The following is a 19,030-nucleotide window of genomic DNA, read 5'->3' as shown; positions in this document are numbered from 1 at the left end:
GATGCTCAACTGAAAAGCGATTTGAGGGCCGGAAAAACTTCATTTGCAGTATAAGCGAAGAAGGAACTTCATCGACAAGCCTCAGTTGTGTCATGTGATTAGTCTAACGAGTTTTTGCATTGTCAACTTGGTACACTTCGGCCATGCTCCTAAAAAAGTGTTGTGAAGTATACGAGAAAACCGCCATTATAGTTCTTGAACAGAAAACCAACAGATTTAAGAAACATGTTACGAAATATCACATGACAATAACAAAATACTCACTTGTTCGCTCAGCTGACAGCTGGGAGGCGCCTCCATTTGCTGGCGATTTAATTGTGGGGGATTCCCCAGGATTCGAAAAAGTACACAGTAGCCAATTATAATTAATCAAATAAACTGGCGTTTTAGAGTTGCTGGTGTCATAACAAAAGATTATGTAAATCTACGCTGAGTGAATCCTTTCGTCCTTTAGATCATGTGAAACCAAAACACGATCATTTCAATGATAAATTTGCAAATATTGTAATTGTGTCCGACAGACTTTAACAGACTTCCTTAAAGAAGGTTGCTAGGTAACGTCACGTACATATCCCGTGGCCACAAGCGAGCTGACACCCGGCTAAAGTGTTAATCCCAGTTTTTCACACAGGTAACGCGGTATCACTTATACAACTGCTTACAGTGTATGTATGATTCGAGGCTGAACGTTCCAATATGATGCTGCTAACAATGACGAAACGCTTAGTACGTGTATGCCATGTTAGATGATATTAGAGTAACATGGTAGAAATCGAGGTTAAACTGGTTATGACGTTTGACCAACAAATCAGTGGAGTGTCTTTTATCTAGAATTTCAGGGCCTAGTCTAGTTCTAGGCTTGAGAAATTGGTTTCCCAATGTAGACCGAACAAACTAGAGGCATGATAGGAATGCACTTTCATGTTCGTTTGAGAGTAATACCTAGTTTAGCATAGTATCATATTCTGTCCATTCTGCCCGACAGCAGAATATTGCTAGTAACCCTTTAACCCCTAATCAGTCAAATAACAAATTCTCCTATAATGTCCCCATACTTTCTTGGAGGTGAGACATCAATACTACGTCGACGGAATTTCTTATAATATTGAATTACAAAGAATTATTTCAAACCCCCATTGATTCAAATTTTCATGAACTTCATTGAACGCGTTAAAAACCGTCTGATATTTGAAGTTTCCCTTGCTAGTTTTCAAGTGGTCGGGAAGGCCGCCACCTTTTGTATGACTTCAACTCCGTAACAAAATGCCTCTCCTACTTACTTTTTTTACGCAACTCTCACTAGGCCTTGGTTGACCAGTGACTTCCATGATTATTTTCTACAGACAGGGAAGCCAGCAAATCAGCCTGTAGGAGACGAAAGAATGCTAAATCAGTGCAATCTTAAGGTCTGCAGGTGAAACAAATAGAACAGAAAATTAGCAATTTTCAAAGTTTCGCAGCAAAACAATGAGCCATCACAGTTGTAAGACAATTATTAAAAGCGAGTACAGCGATAAGTACAACTTTACACTGCTTTTTTAGTCTTTCTTAGGCAATCACCGCAAAAATTCAGCTTCGCAATATGTGTATACTCGTGTACAAACTTCATCCAAGAGTCTGTTGACCAATCGCATAGTCACAGCATAAAGCATTTTCGTTTCTTTCTGCTTCGATCGATCTAGTATGTGATGTGTCCCGGAATACGAGAAGCCGTTCATTGACGAGCAAACCGAAACATATAAAACTGATTGACATTTTTCGGTTGCTTTCTCGTTTGCCTGATAATCACCTGAATAATTATACTAAAACAATTATTCACCCCAAGCTCAGCAAATATTAATGAATGTTCCCCGAGACGAACATTCACCAATTTATTCACCATTATTTACTTCGCCTTCGGAAACAAGCCGAAGTTTACAGATTTCGTTGGTCTCAACCGCCTCAAAGAATTAGTAAACCATCTCAATCCAGAGTACCTGTAGCACATCAAGGTTCACAGCTTACTACTACTAATAATAATAATGCGAGCAGTGCTAGTAGAACAGTATGCTACTTTTACGAGTACAATCTGCTCCTTAAACACGGCATTCATCGGCAATCGAATCATATTTGGACAGTTAGACGGCAATTGTTAGTCATTGAGAAGGTCACTACAGGTAGTTTGTAGCCGCTGGATAGACATAACGACAATTTTTAACCATCGTATATATACAGAGGTATTCCAATGTCAACAATCCATCGAAGGAGCAATCATTTTCGGGAAAACGGCGATAAAAATTGTAAGAATGAAATAAGGTAAAATGAGTCCAAGACAAGACTACAGGTCGTTTGACCACGAGTCATCCTTCTGTCATTATATCGTTTTAATCCGTGCACATGCTCAAACCTCATAACATGGAAGACAAAATGACTACATTGCCATATATATCTCAGTTTAAGTCAGTAAGGTGGAACTGAGGTGCCAACGAAAGGGATCTGTCTCATATGGTCTAGGGGACGACTTTTCTCTCCCTCACCGTCTTGTCGGGGACAAGGTACCGGAAAGTAGCGCGGAACCATCTCCAGGTGGCATAAGCGAACCGCACAACGCTCTGGCAGGTCCGGATGTACCGCTGTCGGCTGTTTTTTTTCTCGCTTTTTCACACACATGCCATGTGGAAGACACATTGACTACATTTCAGTAACAGTCACATTGATATTAAGGTTGGCAAGTCGGTCAAAAACATCGTAGGGAGAGAAGCGTTTCATTCATGTCCTTGTCAAATTGTCGACGGGTATTGTGTACTATTCATAGCCTTAAAGCTAAACGGCGTCTAAAAGTTGCGTCAGAGACTGGAGGTGGGTACCTTATAAAGCAAAGCTACAAGACAATAAATAGAACCTGGAAATCAAATGTGACTCCAGAATAGATCAGGGACGCCACCTAGGGGTAAGGACGGTGCCTACTAATTAAGAAGTATTTTTGTGTGGTTTTTGACTATGCGGGGAAAGCAGATCTTAGCAAGGGCTATTGAAATCCAGAAAGAATTGGGAGTAACCATGCCTTTTTCAGACACAATAAAGCTTCAATTTGGAAAAAAAGACGTCATACATTACTTGGTATTTTACTGTATTTTAGAATAATTGTTGCTTAATTATCTCTAAAAAATGCGTGGTTACCCCTAATTTCCTTTTTGGATTTCAATAGCCCTTGCTAAGATCTGCTTTCCCCGCATAGTTATAAACCACACAAAAATAATTCTTTATTAGTAGGCACAAAACTAAATTCTCCAATTCTAACACAAGTAGAGGTGTGCTTACCACTAAAGAGAAATGATATCTTGATTTTGAACAAGAAGTGTTTATGATGAAGATCGATTAAACGGAAAACACACAAGCTAAGGTTGTAGAATCAAGTTATTTATTTCAAACTGCTTATGCGTCTGTTACACTGTAACACCACCTAACAAAACTCTTACAATTATAAGTTGATTTTTTTTAATTTTAATCAGACAGCTATGTTTAGTAACATCACGGACCGATATGACCACAAAGCTCTTTAAGACTTCCAAGCATCGTATTTGACCCGATCAATCGAGCCATTAGGTTGCTAAGTTGTTTTACAACACCGAAAAAAATTTAACCGACCAGAAACTATGAAGAATTGTGCAGTAATATACCGCCGAAAAATTTCTTCGTTGCCACTAGAACTTCTTGGTAAGCCAGACTGACTTTGGGTCATTATCGGAAAACTTATGAACTCGGAGGTTCATCGGAAGTTTTCGTAGCGTCTTCGGACACTTTTTGGTTATTTATCGGCAAGGTAAAATTGAAGAAAGTTAACGTTACACATTAATTCAGCTAGACGGGCTCTCCTTGAAATCCAGTAAACATCTTATCCCACCGCTGAGAGTATAACCTCGCTAACGACGGCATTATCACTACGAACTGTGATGTTCATGGTAACCCCCTGGTCAAACGCCAGCCGGGTACGGACCAGGACATCGTGTCCCCCTCGGAACACCCCCGCTAGAAGCAGAGCATGGGAATTTTTATCCGGGTTGACTTTGTCTGATCGCTCACAAGGCTGCATGCCCAGGTATTCGATGATTTGCTTGACGGCTTCTGTTGAGGTGAAAAAAAAAAAAGAAAAAAAATCCAAACAGAAGAAACTAGGTTAGTTTGCTACAAAGCAAAGTGGACAAAATGCAAAATCTGTGCTTTTGGTCGAGTTACGTGTGCTTGCAACTTGAAAAAGATTGGCTAATTCTTTAAGTTCTTCCTGAGCATTTGGAAGAAATCGCTAAGTAAATAAAAAAAAAATAAATCTTTATTCATCCGTTAAAGTGCCCCTGGGACGAAAATTTCATTTTCCATCTTTTTGCATTTCGTGTAGAATATGACCTTCTTACTCATGTTACCAAATTTCAATCCTTTACGGCGATTGGAAGTATTTTTTTTTTAGCTTTTTATTTGAGATTTCACGGCCGCCATTACTTGGCCTTGTTCCGGAAGTTAAGGCTCAAATTACAGGAAGTGACGTCATTGGCTCAACACGAAAAATTCCACATGGCTAATTTTCATATGGATTCTACTTCATAAACTGTATTCTGCTGTTATTTAGTTCGCAATTGCAGAATACAGTTCCAGAAACTAGGTTAGTTTGCTACAAAGCAAAGTGGACAAAATGCAAAATCTGTGCTTTTGGTCGAGTTACGTGTACTTGCAACTTGAAAAAGATTGGCTAATTCTTTAAGTTCTTCCTGAGCATTTGGAAGAAATCGCCCCAGGGGCACTTTAAAAATACATATCAGATGTCATAGGTCAAAAAAGGAAAGAAAATGCGCCAAAGAAGAAAAAAAAAATAGAGGAATGTAGTATAAAAAGTGTAATATACGATAATATTTAAATTTTATATAGCTTAGTTATACTTAAAGATTAATTAATCTATGAAAAAAGCTAGCTAAAACTGATAACAGTTTGTTATTGGTTAAAGAAATCACTTAACATCTTCCTCCCAGTGATCTAAGAGCAATCTTGTGGCAGAAAAAAAATCTTTGTGCATGCACTATTAAAGCATTTTTTGACCAAAATACAGCGCAGTGTCTGTGTTAGTTTAAATATGGCTTGGTTACCTTCAAGGCTGTTCATCTGGGTGAGAGCGTAAGTGTCTTGCATCTCGCACTCGTCACCAATCTCCTCCCAGGATGCCAGGAAGTTGGTCTTGTGCACTCGCGACACGTGATCAGCGACAAGAACATCGACATCTTCAAGCTGGGGGGTGGGGGGTGAGAAGATACAAGTAAACAAAGGGCGAAAATTGACACATGTACGGAGTAGTTTCCCAGAAGGAGGGGAGGGGGGGGGGGGAAGGGGAAGTGACATGGAGAAAACGTGAAGGGTTATGTTGGGGCAGAGAATTAGCCTTACTTTTCCTAACTGTTTCACCCGACACTCCTGCATTAACCCTTTCAGCACAAATATCATCATGAATATTCTCCTTACTGTCCTCTATATATTTCTTATGTTACTAGTTGGGAGATTTTGACTTAAAATCAAGGCATCTTAGGCGATTATTTCCTTTATTCTCCTGACTTAAATGTTTAATCAAGCAGTGACATTGTAAGGAGAAATAAGAGGTTGATCGGCACTGGGGTTTACGTACCACATATTCGTCTTCATAGCCCTCCTCGTCAGGTTCACCTGTGCTAGGATCACAGTCCTTCACTACAAACTTCAACGTGTTTGTAAACGTACAGGTTACTGTAAAAAGAAAACCATCATGATTAGACAGTTGAAGACGGTCAGCGATTACAGTGAGGCCTTTATTGCGTGAATTCAAGAAGTACAATTGCAATAATTCTGAATGTGGTTAACCATTTTGGAACTTAACGCTTGATGTGCGCAGTCTAAACAAAACGTCATGTTACCACAACAGTATCTTTCTGTTTTGCGTGAGGCCGCGTCCAAAGAAAACAATACTGACGCTAGCCTTCTATACAGAAGTTGTTTGGCTCGTCACGATACGGACTCCACCCGGGGGGGAGTGTGTGACGTGAGGCCGTGCCTGCGTATACTGAGGTCAACGTGGATCATCCTGAATGGGTGCCGTGGGCGTGGCAAAACAAGATAAAAAAAAAAGCATGCGTCACTTTGCGTACGAATTCAAACTTCTTCATGGTAAACGCAACCTATTACAAGTACACACAAGCCCTGGTTAGCTAAACACAAAGCAATTAGTTTGTTGACCAACCTGACGAGCCATCTTCCGGTAGTTTGATGAGCGTGTAAGTTGTCCCTGGCGAGTTGTAAGGAAGCGAGGGGCGAGGGACATAACACACCACCTCAAAGTCTGAATCGGATGGCTCCATCTCTACCTTGACATCCTCCAATACCTGATCATTTAATGTGTTGGTGCAGTCGAACTGAAATATTAAAATAACACCACTGAGTCATTGCATTGTTGTGTGACAAAGGACGGCGGTCGATGTCGACTCGACATATCGCCATCCAAACCCAACACGTCTTTAGATTTTTGCTACAATGACGAAGACAACTTATTTTCAGTTGCATGAAAGCATACTAACTATGATGAAAGCTACATTTAACGGTAGCAGCAGTTGAACACAACAATGGTTTAAACCAAGTAATATCAGTAGTCAATCTCGTACCCAAGTCCTCAGGCTCTTTGGCCAGCGGTTGGTCACCAGGAGAGACTCTGAAGAGTTCGAAAAAGTTTAAATGTTTTGATTGGCTGTCCCGTAACAGTTTGAATGGTTTTACCGCAGAAATCCTGCAGTAATAAAATTCCAGTACCCCAGAGTCTCTCCTGGAGACAAACCGCTCGTCAAAGAGCCTGGGGACTTTGGGTACTAGATTGATCAGTAGTTTGCCTGTGCAATGGTCATTATGAGAGGGCTCTGCCGACAAGAAACATTTGACGCCGTGGGGGCTGAATCATGTATATAACTTGAGAAGCTATCGAAAGAGTGTTTCATCCGTTTTCCATTTACACCTAAACAAAAACAAAACCGAAAAAAAAAAAAAAAAACTCGGCTGCGGCTCGCTTTTTCAATACACTTCTTTGTGTTTGGAAATCGGATCAAACACTCTTCAACGTGTTTGATACATTACTTCAAATTTGCCTTGACAATGTTAGAGACAAAACCGCTTTATGAACACTCGCCATGTCACCACGGGTGATTTTCTTGTTCCTGATGCGCACATTCCGCCTAAAATGAACTCGTTTTATACGAACGCCCCTAAAACGTATGTAAAAACGGCTTTTGGCTGTAAAAGGTATTCGTCAAACCAACTCACCTGGAAAACGATATGATCATTAAAGACATGTTTGATACAGTTCACTACATATTCAGTCTCTGACTCGGTGAGTTCCACTGGCTTGGGTGAGGACCTGAACAGCGGACCAAGCTTGGAAAACTGAGGGATGGCTGCAAGTTGTTCTGGAAAACAGATAGGAAACCATAAATACCTTTTTGGTGCTAGGCTAGATCCTTAATGAAATGTCTGGGTGAGAGGGTTGATGAAAATGTTTCAACATTTTCTCTGACTGTGACAAAAGGGGGACTTACCAGCATAAACATCCTGCCTAGTGGCTGCTACAGGAGCGGCGGCCTTTGTGGGGGCAGATGGTGTCTCAATTACTAAAGCATGAAGGTAACAAACAGTCAAATTAAATCCTGAAGTGTAACTATTCAAATGAAAGCTACTGAGCAGTACTTTCCTGTGGTGCTGTTTATTATGCTGTACAAGGTGGTTCTAACTTTTGAGTCTGGGGATGAAATCCCAAAGTTCCATTCCATTTAAATGAAAGCTATTGAGTAGTACTTTCCTGTGGTGCGGTTTATTATGCTGCACAAGGTGGTTCTACCTTTTGAGTCTGGAGATGAAATCCTAAAGTGTGACCATTCAAATGAAAGCTACTGAGCAGTACTTCTCTGTGGTGTTGTTTATCATGCTGCACAAGGTGGTTCTTGCTTTTAAGTCTATCGTTGAAATCCTAAAGTGTGACCATTCAAATGAAAGCTACTGAGGAATACTTCTCTGTGGTGCTGTTTATTATGCTGTACAAGGTGGTTCTAACTTTTGAGTCTGTGGATGAAATTCTAAATTTCCATTCCATTGAAATGAAAGCTACTGAGTAGTACTTTCCTATGGTGCTGTTTATCGACCTGAACAAGGTGATTGTAATGTTCGAGTCTGTGGATGAAATCCGAAATTGTGACCATTTAAATGAACAATATTTGAGCAAATTAACTTTTTGTGGTGCAATAAAACCCAACATTTATTTAGCTTTGAGAAATACCCTTCATGTAAATAATCTAACCTGGTTTTCCTGCTTTGACCACCTGGTCTTGCATAGGTGTGGTAGCCAGAGGTACTGTCTTCAGATCAAACGGTGCGGTGTGAGAAGAGTCCTTTACATAAGCATGCAGAGCTCTCTCCAAACCAACAATCGACACTTGGAGGCCTGAGTATTCAAAACACGACTTTAGGGCACAGAAGAAATGAAAATTAACAAAATAAATGAAATTGACTAAACGCAGTTTCACAAGGGTTACACTTACTGCAAAAAACAACAACAATAACAACAAAAAATACATTGCCTCAGATGTTGCATCAAACTAGAATTTTGAAAATATAGTGGTTTTTACCTTCAGAAAACACTGCCCCCTCCAACGATATTAATCATACTGATCACAAGCACCCATTTAATAAACATTTAACTGAATTTTTTTACCCACCGTTCAAAATGTAGCCAGAGGACAATGCCTTTTCTTTTTCCTTGAGAATATTCACATAAAACGTAGCTCTGTCTCTCACTTCGTCATCAGTATCCAGAAGACACCTGAATTAAAAAAAAAAAAGACAGATTCAGCGGTGTCTCATCTTGGTCTCATCAGCTGACACAACTGAGCCACTCATTTTCGAGATTAGGTTGTAAAATCTGGAATGAATTACCGGAATCTTTCCGTGCAAAAACTAAAGCCTCCTTTAAGAAATGCCTTCAGACCAGATTACTAAAAGTTCTTGATCAAGAGGATATTTATGTTGACGTCAACACTCTGATTAAAAAGTTCAATATCAGTGGTATGATTAGCTAATATGAAACTTTCTTAATTTTAATTTAGACAGTCATTATTTTTTACTTAACTTATTACACATTAATTATTGGTATATCTTTAAATTATATTCTGTAAATATATACTAATCAACTGCACTACCCGCCTAGATTAGCCTATGCTATTTGCGGGCTAGTGCATTCTTGCCTTACCTTCGTGAAAAATGTGCTTTAATAAATTGAATTGAATTGAATTGATAATAACACTCACTCGCTTGTCAGGGACAAACCAAATTTGTGTCCAGTGGGACTGCTGGACAATCCTTCCTTGACATGTTTACAAGATCATACAGAAGAATTTGTTATGTACAAAACAACTTCAATCTCAGCAGTTGGGTCTCCTGTTTTATTCTGAGAGGCTCTCAGTACATACTACTAAGCTGTGTACTTCTGTGGGGATTTCTACTGATTTCTTATATCTGAAGGACCCGACTGAACAATACTCACGGCCTTCTCCTTTGGTCAGCATAACCTATTCTTTACCGGTATTTTCAAAATGAATTTCTACCAACCTTGACAGCAGCACCAAGATGCTGGAGCACAGGCTGTCACAGTGAGCTCCAAACTTGGCAAGAGATGTCACAGCAGCTGATGAATAACAGAGAAGGTTCCTTAGGAAAACTAACTACTAGTAATCATCATTCCAAATTTTCAGTTACATGAAAGCTACGTTTTTTTGAGACTAAAAGCAGTTGAACACAATAATGGTTTAAACTCAGAGGTATCAGTAGTTGGCTTACATTATGATCCTGATGAAGGAGGTCTGCTTACAAGTAACTTTTGTTAAAATTTAAGGATAATTATTGTTATAGCAACATCATTCAAGTGATTGACCTGATTTGTGGGTTAGAATTGAGTAAAAAGTTGTTACGGTGATGCCATTGGTAGTTTACTCAAACGTAAATTTACAGTCCCAAGTGTTGGGACTCAATTCTCAGTTTTCGACAATTTTGACAATCAATTCTCAAAGTTTGAGAATCAAGTCTCGGGTCAAGTTTCAAGACTTTATAGACAAGTCTTCCAAGTCTTGAGTTGAGAATTTAATGAGCTTGTTGGTTGACTGATCTCTTGAGAAAAATTAATAATTGAACAAAAGAACAGCATTAGCAAGCGCTGTGGGCTTCACAAAGTGATTGGTCACTTTCATTGTTTTTAACCTTAATTTTTATTTATCTACTTCATGTAAACTCCATGGTGTGTACCTGCTCTCACTGCAGCATTTTCAAGGATCACTCTGTTGTAAATGAACCTGATGTACTTAGATGGATTCTGACTGCGAGGTCCTTCACGGCCCAACAGATGAAGGATTCTCGTGGCCAAAACAGTGTGTTCACAGTCTTCAATGAACTCACACAGGTGACCCAGTCCTGCAGAGTGAAAAAATAAAAAAAAATAACAGTGGTGGTAAAAAAGGTTGATGAAAATGATTCATTGTCTCCAAGCACCAAATAGGGCACCCCATGCACAATGGAAAGAACATTAAGTATCTCAAAACAAAGCATAGCAAGAAAGATGGTGATGACGACAATGACAATGACAAGGAAATTAAATACACATATTTCTCATACAAAAAAGAGGTTGATGGAAATGATTCACTGTCTCCAAGCACCAAATAGGATTCCTCATGCACAATGGAAAGAACATAAAGTATCTCAAAACAAAGCATAACAAGAAAGATGGTGGTAATGATGATGATGATGATGAAGATGAAATTTAATACACATATTTCTCACAAAAAAGGTTGCTGAAAATGATTCATTGTCTCCAAGCACCAAATAGGATTCCTCATGCACAATGGAAAGAACATAAAGTATCTTAAAACAAAGCATAACAAGAAAGATGGTGGTGATGATGATGATGATGATGATGATGACAATGAAATTTAATACACATATTTCTCATAAAAAAGGTTGCTGGAAATGATTCATTGTCTCCAAGCACCTAATAGGATTCCTCATGCACAATGGAAAGAACATAAAGTATCTCAAAACAAAGCATAACAAGAAACATGGTGGTGATGACGACGATGATGATGACGATGAAATTTAATACACATATTTCTCATAAAAAAGGTTGCTGGAAATGATTCATTGTCTCCAAGCACCTAATAGGATTCCTCATGCAGAATGGAAAGAGCATAAAGTATCTCAAAACAAAGCATAACAAGAAACATGGTGGTGATGACGACGATGACAACAAGGAAATTAAATACACACATTTCTCATAAAAAAGGTTGCTGGAAATGATTCATTGTCTCCAAGCTCCAAATGGGACACCTCGTGCAAAATGGAAAGCACGTAAAGTATCTCAAAATAAAGCATAGCAAGAAAGATGGTGATAATGATGACAACGACAAGGAAATTACATGTAAATACACATATTTCTGATAAAAAGGTTGCTGGAAATAATTCATTGTCTCCAAGCAATGAACACCTTATGCACAAATAATGAGAAAAAGATAAGGCATCTCAAATCAAAGCAAAGAAAGGTAAGATGGAAATTGTAAACAAATGACAAAATAGCATTGTACCTGCTTCCTTGGCTTCAGAATTCTCCTCAATAATGGTGATGATTGTATCAACAATTGCCTTCTTGTAATCAAATCCTCCCTGAAATCATCAACCATCACAACTGAGCATTCTTTAATACCATGAAACATAATCTTGAGGCAGAGGGAGGGGGGTTGGGATCGGCATTTACTAGACAGCTGCAGCAATGGCACCTTCCTGTATCTGCAATCAACTCCTCACTACATACTAGCTAGGAATTACCACATTACAAGTAATGCAAGTAACTGTCAATTTCAAGAAACATATCTTGAAGGGGAGAGGGTGAAGAAAATTACATTATTTAACAATTCAACATACTAATGATCTCAGACATCTGATGAAATAACTTTTTTTCAGCCCATTTCATGCACTGCTAGAACTTGCAAACGTGCAGTAGCCTGTCCCGTACAACTACCAACAAAAAATGTTTTTCTGACCCTGTCATTAGAGTCAATGGTTTTATATAATTCAATCATCACAAGTTCCAATGTTGTTGATCTGGAGGTTAACAAATTGTCATCATGTGATGACGTTTTGTGAATCCCTTGCTGAAACCAAAAGTGCATGAAAAAAGGTGAAAGAAAAGCCATTTCAACAGATACCTGGGATCAACACTAACATGTGGCACAAACCTCATCTCTCAGCATCGAAGATAAGAAGTTCATCATTACGTGGTGTTTCCTGGGGAACTTTAGGCACAATGACCTGACAAAGAACAACAGATTATTAATTCTGAATGAATTGTAAATATATTTACCATTCTATATTTAAATTTGTAACACTTTTTCCTACTGGTACAGTAATTGCTCATGTGGTGTTCTGTTAACTGACCTGATGGCATCAACAACCACAATCTTGAACTCGTCAGAAATCTCTGACATGAACGATGAGATCTGTTTCATCAAACGATCAACACTGCTCTCATTGCCAGTCTGAAAACAAGAAGTACACAAATCTCTTAACATAAACCCATGCTTTTTTAAAGTTGTTGTTGTTGTTGACAGCATTATTCTAGAGATGAAAGCATTGTGTAAACAAGAACCAACCTTGAGCAGTGTAGTAATTGCCAGTGTAGCAATGCTGCGATTTACATCTGTGATCAAGTTTTCAAGATCCAAGTTGCAAGTTGTCACTGACATAGGCTGCGTCATGGCGACCTTGTTTAATGTACGCACCGCAGCAAACCTTAGGGTTGGGCGTGGTGAGCTCAGGAAAAGCTGAAGCACTGTAGGAACATATGCAAATGCACGCATTAATCAGACTGTCAGTAATACTACAAAGGGTAGGAAGTATTCTGAGAAGCTAGAATAGTACTACAGTCTGTTGCACAAATTTCACTCCTTAGCTACTTTTGGCTTTTAATATGTATATTCCTGGTTACTCATCCATTTTAAACAAATATTTTAGTATCTCTGCTATCAGTCCAGACTTTCTCTCATGTTATCTTTCACCAACATCAGTTCACCTGATAATCTGAATCAAAATCCTGGACATGATCACATTCATTTTAGCTTAGGAAAACAGATGATGTTTCACATCTGTTTTCGTATCCCACATTCATATAGAATATTTTCACTTTGAAACATTATGTTGTAATTAAACAATTCAGGGACAACTGCAGTGGCATTTGCTACTGTCACTGTTCATCAAAACAGTTCAACAAACCACCGTACCTGAAATTGCAGGGCACAAATCTCTGGACTTCAGGTTTTTAAGATTCACCAGCGCTCGAGCAGCTTCATAAATCACCATCTGCATAAACAACACACCAAATGAAAATTACCTAATGATCTTGTAGCTGAATGCAGTGACAACAAAGAAGGAAAGACATGTATAGTACACTAATGTAAAAGCATTTACCTCACTCTTATGCCTCAAGCAACTCTCCAAAAAGTCATATAGGGGGCTTTCAGCACTGAAATAACAAAAAAAAAATTAATATGGAAAAAATTAGCACTGTCCAATACAAAATGATAGCAAATAAATAGTTGTAAACAAAATTTTCTTCAAAAGGAGGGCATCCAAAAACACACTAATACACAGCATTTATGCACTTACCCTTCAGGCTCCTCATCAAGATATTTTGATGCAATACGTATCTAAAGCAAGGGCACAAGAAAAAAAGCACATAATATTGTCAGATTGAGCACTTACTGGACGAGTTTTTGTACCAATACAAGTAAAATTCTTCACCACTGATAACTGAAAGGGTGCTCGGAATAACTTTTGACGTGAGGTCAAATTCTCCTTTTGTTTTACAAGTGAATACAAGACAATTTGGAAGGAGAATCTAGCAATTTATCAGAGATCATTTAGAGCTTTTTTATAGGCAATCCTTATTATAGTGTAAGAGCTTACCAGCATACACACAGCATAAGGAGATCTCAAGGACTGCTTGATGTACTTGAAGATGAGTTTGGACACAGCCAGACGATCTGTTTTTTTTACATGGTACAGAAGGCCAAGAGCGTGATACTGAAGGAAGTAAAAAGAACATCACTCCATGAGTTACAAAAAAAAATAATTTTGTGCCACTTCTTGTACATGTATTTTGGAGATGTGCTCCTTGCACAACCAATGTTCAACTTCTAGCTAAAAGCTTCAACTACATTACCAGACCTATCCTAATAAGTTCCCAGTGATAATTTTGTAGATACAATTCCCTGGACTTTCCATACCTGGACCATGGTGTTATCACTTGATACAGCCTCCTGAGCTTCATTCACCCAACGTTTCACCACATCATAGTTTGGCTTCATCAGATGCTGCAACAAAATACAGTAAACTCCATCAGAATTTACAAGTCATCTTGGCTTAAGGAATTGAATGATGTCAAATTTATTGAATTGATGTTCCTCATTCAGTTTCCAAAAAATGACCACAACTTCAATTTCAGATTGATGAACTGGGACTGTAGGTCCAAAAACTCATGACTGGTGAGGTCAATCTAGGCCCTGAAGGTTTAGTGAGGCCGGGCACTGCAGTTAAATTGGAGGTAGCTTAATATAAGCCTTGTGTGATGCACATTTCCTCTGTTTCTCAGTGCTGCACCTGGTTGATTGTTTGATTGATTCGCTAAGGGTGTGGCACATTAAGTGGCAGATAACTAGACAGGTACATGCAGAAAGACAAGTAGAGTGCTAAACTAAGGTGTTATCATACTAAGAGACACTGCATGTATGCATCTCTGGCAGTGAGACTCTGGAACCAAGACACACACACACACATACACAAAAAAGATGGAACTAGTGACTAACTTTGAGATGAGTCATATCTAATGGTAGTTGAAAAAGAGGTGTAAGAGAAATGTGAACACATTGAAGTAAAACATAACTTACCAGAGCGGAGACCAAAGAAGCACTTGACACACTGGCATTTTTGTCTACAATGGCTTGCTTCAGATAACGTTCAATACCTTGCAACATTGTGCTCTGCAAAACAAAAGTGACAGAATAATATTATCTATTTATGTACATGTCGCAAGCTAAGAAAAGCACCTTTTAAATGCAAGCTGACTCAGCTGCTTTTGAAAATACTTGAAACTGAGGAGACCAATGTTGACTGGGGCTACATTGACCTTTCTAGCTTATATTTGTATTTTAACTGACTAGCTTTCTCTTTGACCTGTTATTTTTCCCCTTAGGCTAATGCAATTTATGTATGTCTGGCTTAATTGTGTGTGTGTGTGGGTGTGTGTGTGCGAGCTTATTAACTATATATTGTCAGTTTAAGTAGCCCGCCTAGAATAGCTCTGCTAACTGCGGGCTACAAAGGCCTATTTTTTCAGTTTGTAGTTAAGTTAACTTAATAGTTGTGACGGCTGAAAGCAGCTGCCCCAGATGGTCAAAAGAATTTATACGAAAAAAAAAAAAGAATGGCATTTGAAAATAAAGTAATCTACAGTAATCTACAGTAATCTGTATTGGAACTTCTTCTCTACATGAATCCAATTCTTTCAGTTGAAGTTGAGGAGAATGATTGCAGTTAAATAATTGAGGTGATTTCCAAGTAATTTAGGTCAGCTCAAATAGCATGAACCTCATCTACTATAAACACTAAAATTACTTCTTCTGCAATTCATTTATAGTATTGTTCATTCATGCCAATTCCTCTTTGGTTTCTTTTCATTTGTTGTTTTATTTTTTCATTGTTTCAATAATTATTATTCATAAGAATCATAACAAATCAGCCATTGACTTACATCAGTGATTTTACAAAGAGCCCTGATGGCACTCGCACGGTACATGTCCTCCTGTAAACAAACACCATAGTATTATTACCAAACATAGCCATAACTAAATATAATTAGTAGGCAAGCAGGGATGGCACAGTGGTGAAAGCCCTTGCGCCCCACTAATGTGGCCTGGGTTCGATTCCCGGTCTCAGCGTCATATGTGGGTTGAGTTTGTTGTTGGTTCTCATCCTTGTTCCAAGAGGTTTTTTGCTGGGTATTCCAGTTTCCCCTGTCCTCAAAAACCAACATTTCCAAATTCCAATTTGATCTGGAGATTGTCCCCATACTGTTAAGTGTATTTGATCATCTCTATAAAAATTTACAAAATTTATTTATTTTATTTTAAACACTTTGCATATAAATTTTCGACAGTCAGTTAAAAACAAAACAACACTGAGGTTTAAGAGAACAAAAAAAGAAAAATACCTTGCCAGTCATGTCCTTTGTCAAGCTACAAAAAACAATTTCAATGTTAGAAATTGCTCATTTATCAAACTAAATCTATTTCTATCTTAAAATGATGGGAAAAATCAATAACACATAGTAGGTGTAAGGTAGAAAACTCTGTTCGCTCAAGTTTATAAGTCACTCTAGGTGATCATGGAATATCATAATGAGATCCTTGCAATAACTGTGACAAGCCTGCTTTTCAGATTTATGTACTGAGCACATCAAGTTCTGTTTTCCCAAGTCTGGACAGCATTTTGATGTGCTTGCTTAGAATTTAAAATAGATTCATTACCTGCTGGTGACAATGATGACATCCTCTGCAATGTTTGCCAACTCTTTAATAGCCAAGTAAACCATCCTACGAAGCATCACCTAATTACCAAAGTAAATAAAGACAGTTTCTATTATTACTAAAATAATTATTATTAACTTGTATTGCATACTTTCCATACGAGCAAGAAAATGACCAAATGCACATGACAATATGCACAATAGCAAAATAAAATACACCTACAAAAATATGGCCATTTCAAAATTTATAACAATATTAAATGTTATATGAATATGGCAAGTTACATGTAAAGTTAAAATACACTAGTTTAGAAAAGTAGGTTTTAAGATTTCTTTTGAAAGTGTCCATACAGTTGAAGAGCCTCAGTTCCTCTGGGAGAAGATTTCATACCCTGGAAGCAGCCACCACAAAAGCTATACCGCCTAGCATTTTCTTGGACTTAACAGTAGGGTAACTTAGTGGCTAGGAGTCAGACAACCTTAGGTTATAAATGAACCTTATAAAGGATTCAGCCCTTGAAATGACAATGCAATGTGTTCTTGTTTGTTCTTCTTTATTTGTATGTGTATGAAATCGTAAAAATTATTTATCACAAACTGTATATATGTAATATTGGCTGTTGTCTTTATACTAGAGAATGCATTATCTGTCTGGACGAACTTGGGCAAACATTAATAATTTTGTTGTTCGTCTGGTTATGCGTCTCTGATCTAGTATAAAGGCAGGCACAAGACGCATTATCCATCTAGACGAACTATCTTCCATTGTGCATCTTGAACGCACAATGGAAAATAGTTTGTCCAGATGCATAATGTGTCTTGTGCCCATCTTTGTACTAAAGACGCATAACCAGATGAACAAAAAATGTTTGTCCAAGCTCATCCATACGGATAATGCATCCTCTGGTATAAAAGCAGCCATTGCTGTAGTGTACTTGAAGAACGTTTATAGCTTACATCTTTGGATTGAAATAGCTTTGTTATGGCAAAGAAAGCTTCTGTAGCTTCTGTTGTACCAAGGTGCTGTCCCTGGAAAGCAACCATTAAAAAGGATGATTAGTAAGTTAAATTTTCCTTGAAACAAATTTACCACTATAATATGAGCAAGCTATATAATTGCCCTTTTTATATCAAAAGTATATATTCATAAATCATACTTCTCATGGGGAAGTTCTCAATTTTATTGAAATAGAGAAACGGTAGTGAGAAATGTAGTGGGTAAAAGCCAGGGAGCATTCCGTGTACATCCCATGCCGAAGATACACCAAGAATTTCCAAGTTCCACGCCAAGCAGCCGCAATGTGCCTAGCTAGGAAAATATATGCCATCTACCCGTAGACTCTAATTCCTACACTGGGAGAGAAATTTTAGAAATTTTTGGACAAAAACAGTTCATTTGAATGGTTGAAGTTTTCAAAAGCCCAGGTAATTTTTCTTCATGCCATTACCTCTATGAGATAATCTAAGGTCAGGCATAACCTCAGTCCTACGCTGCTACCAAAGACCATGATTGTACGCCAGAAAACCGAGTGATTTGGAAACCCATGCCAAAGATCTTTGGCATAACCTACATAAAAATGATACAACCTGGCCGGTATAGGGTGTCTCAGCATACATATGATTGATGTCAAGTAATTTTCATTTTAATCTCAATTTCCTCAACATAATCTTGGGGGAATTATTGTACTTTAGATTCTCTCAGAAGCCTCCACTCCATTTCCCTCTTTTACAAATATAAGCTGGTATCCAAACATCAACAGATTAAATTGCACCAACCTGGTTGAGAACATATAGAATCTTCGTCAAGATATGAATGCATTTTCGTGGATTTATCGGAGTCTCGTTGAATGTTCGGGCCTAGAAAACGCGATAAAATTTTTAAGTATATATAGATGTTTAAAAATGATGAAAAGAAGGCTAAAAGAAAGATGAATTTGATGTAAAACATCAAGATCACCCTTACCTCCTGTAAAACAGCACTCTTGTCAAGATTTTGAAATGGGTTAGATTGTGACCCTAAACCAAGAAAAAACTTGTGATTACAAACTATTTCTTCAGATATATGGCAAATCGTTATTTAAAAAATCCTTTACCGTCTTCCTCGTCTTTCTTGTCTCGCCGTAAATACTGCATTTTGTGATCAAAATCCGGCAAATTTGGACAAAATGGTGACCCTCTGAATAGAGACGTGGCAGAACAAAGCAAGATGGGAAGGCATCGCGGGCTCAGTGAAAGACAGAGGCTGCCTCATTCTCGTTACCAGTCTTACTGCTTACAACTCAGGTATTGGCGCAGAAAGCTGAGGCGAGAAAAGAAGAAAAAAAAGAAAAATTACACTGTAATTACAGTCGACTCCCGATAACTCGAACCTTCAAGGGGAATTGA

General features: G+C 38.2%; 1 protein-coding gene across 1 annotated transcript; it reads right to left on the bottom strand.

Annotated features, from left to right (window-relative positions):
- Nucleotides 1-3,380: 3,380 nt before the first annotated feature.
- Nucleotides 3,381-18,866, bottom strand: LOC146459216 (coatomer subunit gamma-2-like). The gene is made up of 27 exons (XM_085089760.1): nt 18,739-18,866; nt 18,609-18,661; nt 18,422-18,502; nt 17,603-17,674; nt 16,647-16,726; nt 16,331-16,355; nt 15,872-15,922; nt 15,009-15,101; nt 14,349-14,435; nt 14,029-14,145; nt 13,729-13,769; nt 13,531-13,585; nt 13,344-13,422; nt 12,717-12,895; nt 12,502-12,602; nt 12,303-12,375; nt 11,652-11,730; nt 10,324-10,488; nt 9,634-9,709; nt 8,745-8,848; nt 8,327-8,470; nt 7,572-7,643; nt 7,300-7,442; nt 6,233-6,404; nt 5,645-5,742; nt 5,115-5,253; nt 3,381-4,104 (listed from the first exon to the last, which is right to left on the bottom strand). Exons 1-27 carry the CDS (start codon nt 18,776-18,778, stop codon nt 3,875-3,877), a joined length of 2,649 nt encoding a protein of 882 aa, XP_084945886.1. The 5' UTR covers nt 18,779-18,866; the 3' UTR covers nt 3,381-3,874.
- Between the last annotated feature and the right edge of the window lie 164 nt (nt 18,867-19,030).

This window comes from Pavona decussata, unplaced genomic scaffold, assembly GCF_977016875.1.
Source record: "Pavona decussata unplaced genomic scaffold, jaPavDecu1.1 SCAFFOLD_223, whole genome shotgun sequence".
Taxonomy (NCBI): domain Eukaryota; kingdom Metazoa; phylum Cnidaria; class Anthozoa; order Scleractinia; family Agariciidae; genus Pavona; species Pavona decussata.
The sequence above is the reverse complement of the archived record's forward strand: the minus strand, read 5'-3'. Positions and strand labels throughout refer to the sequence as shown.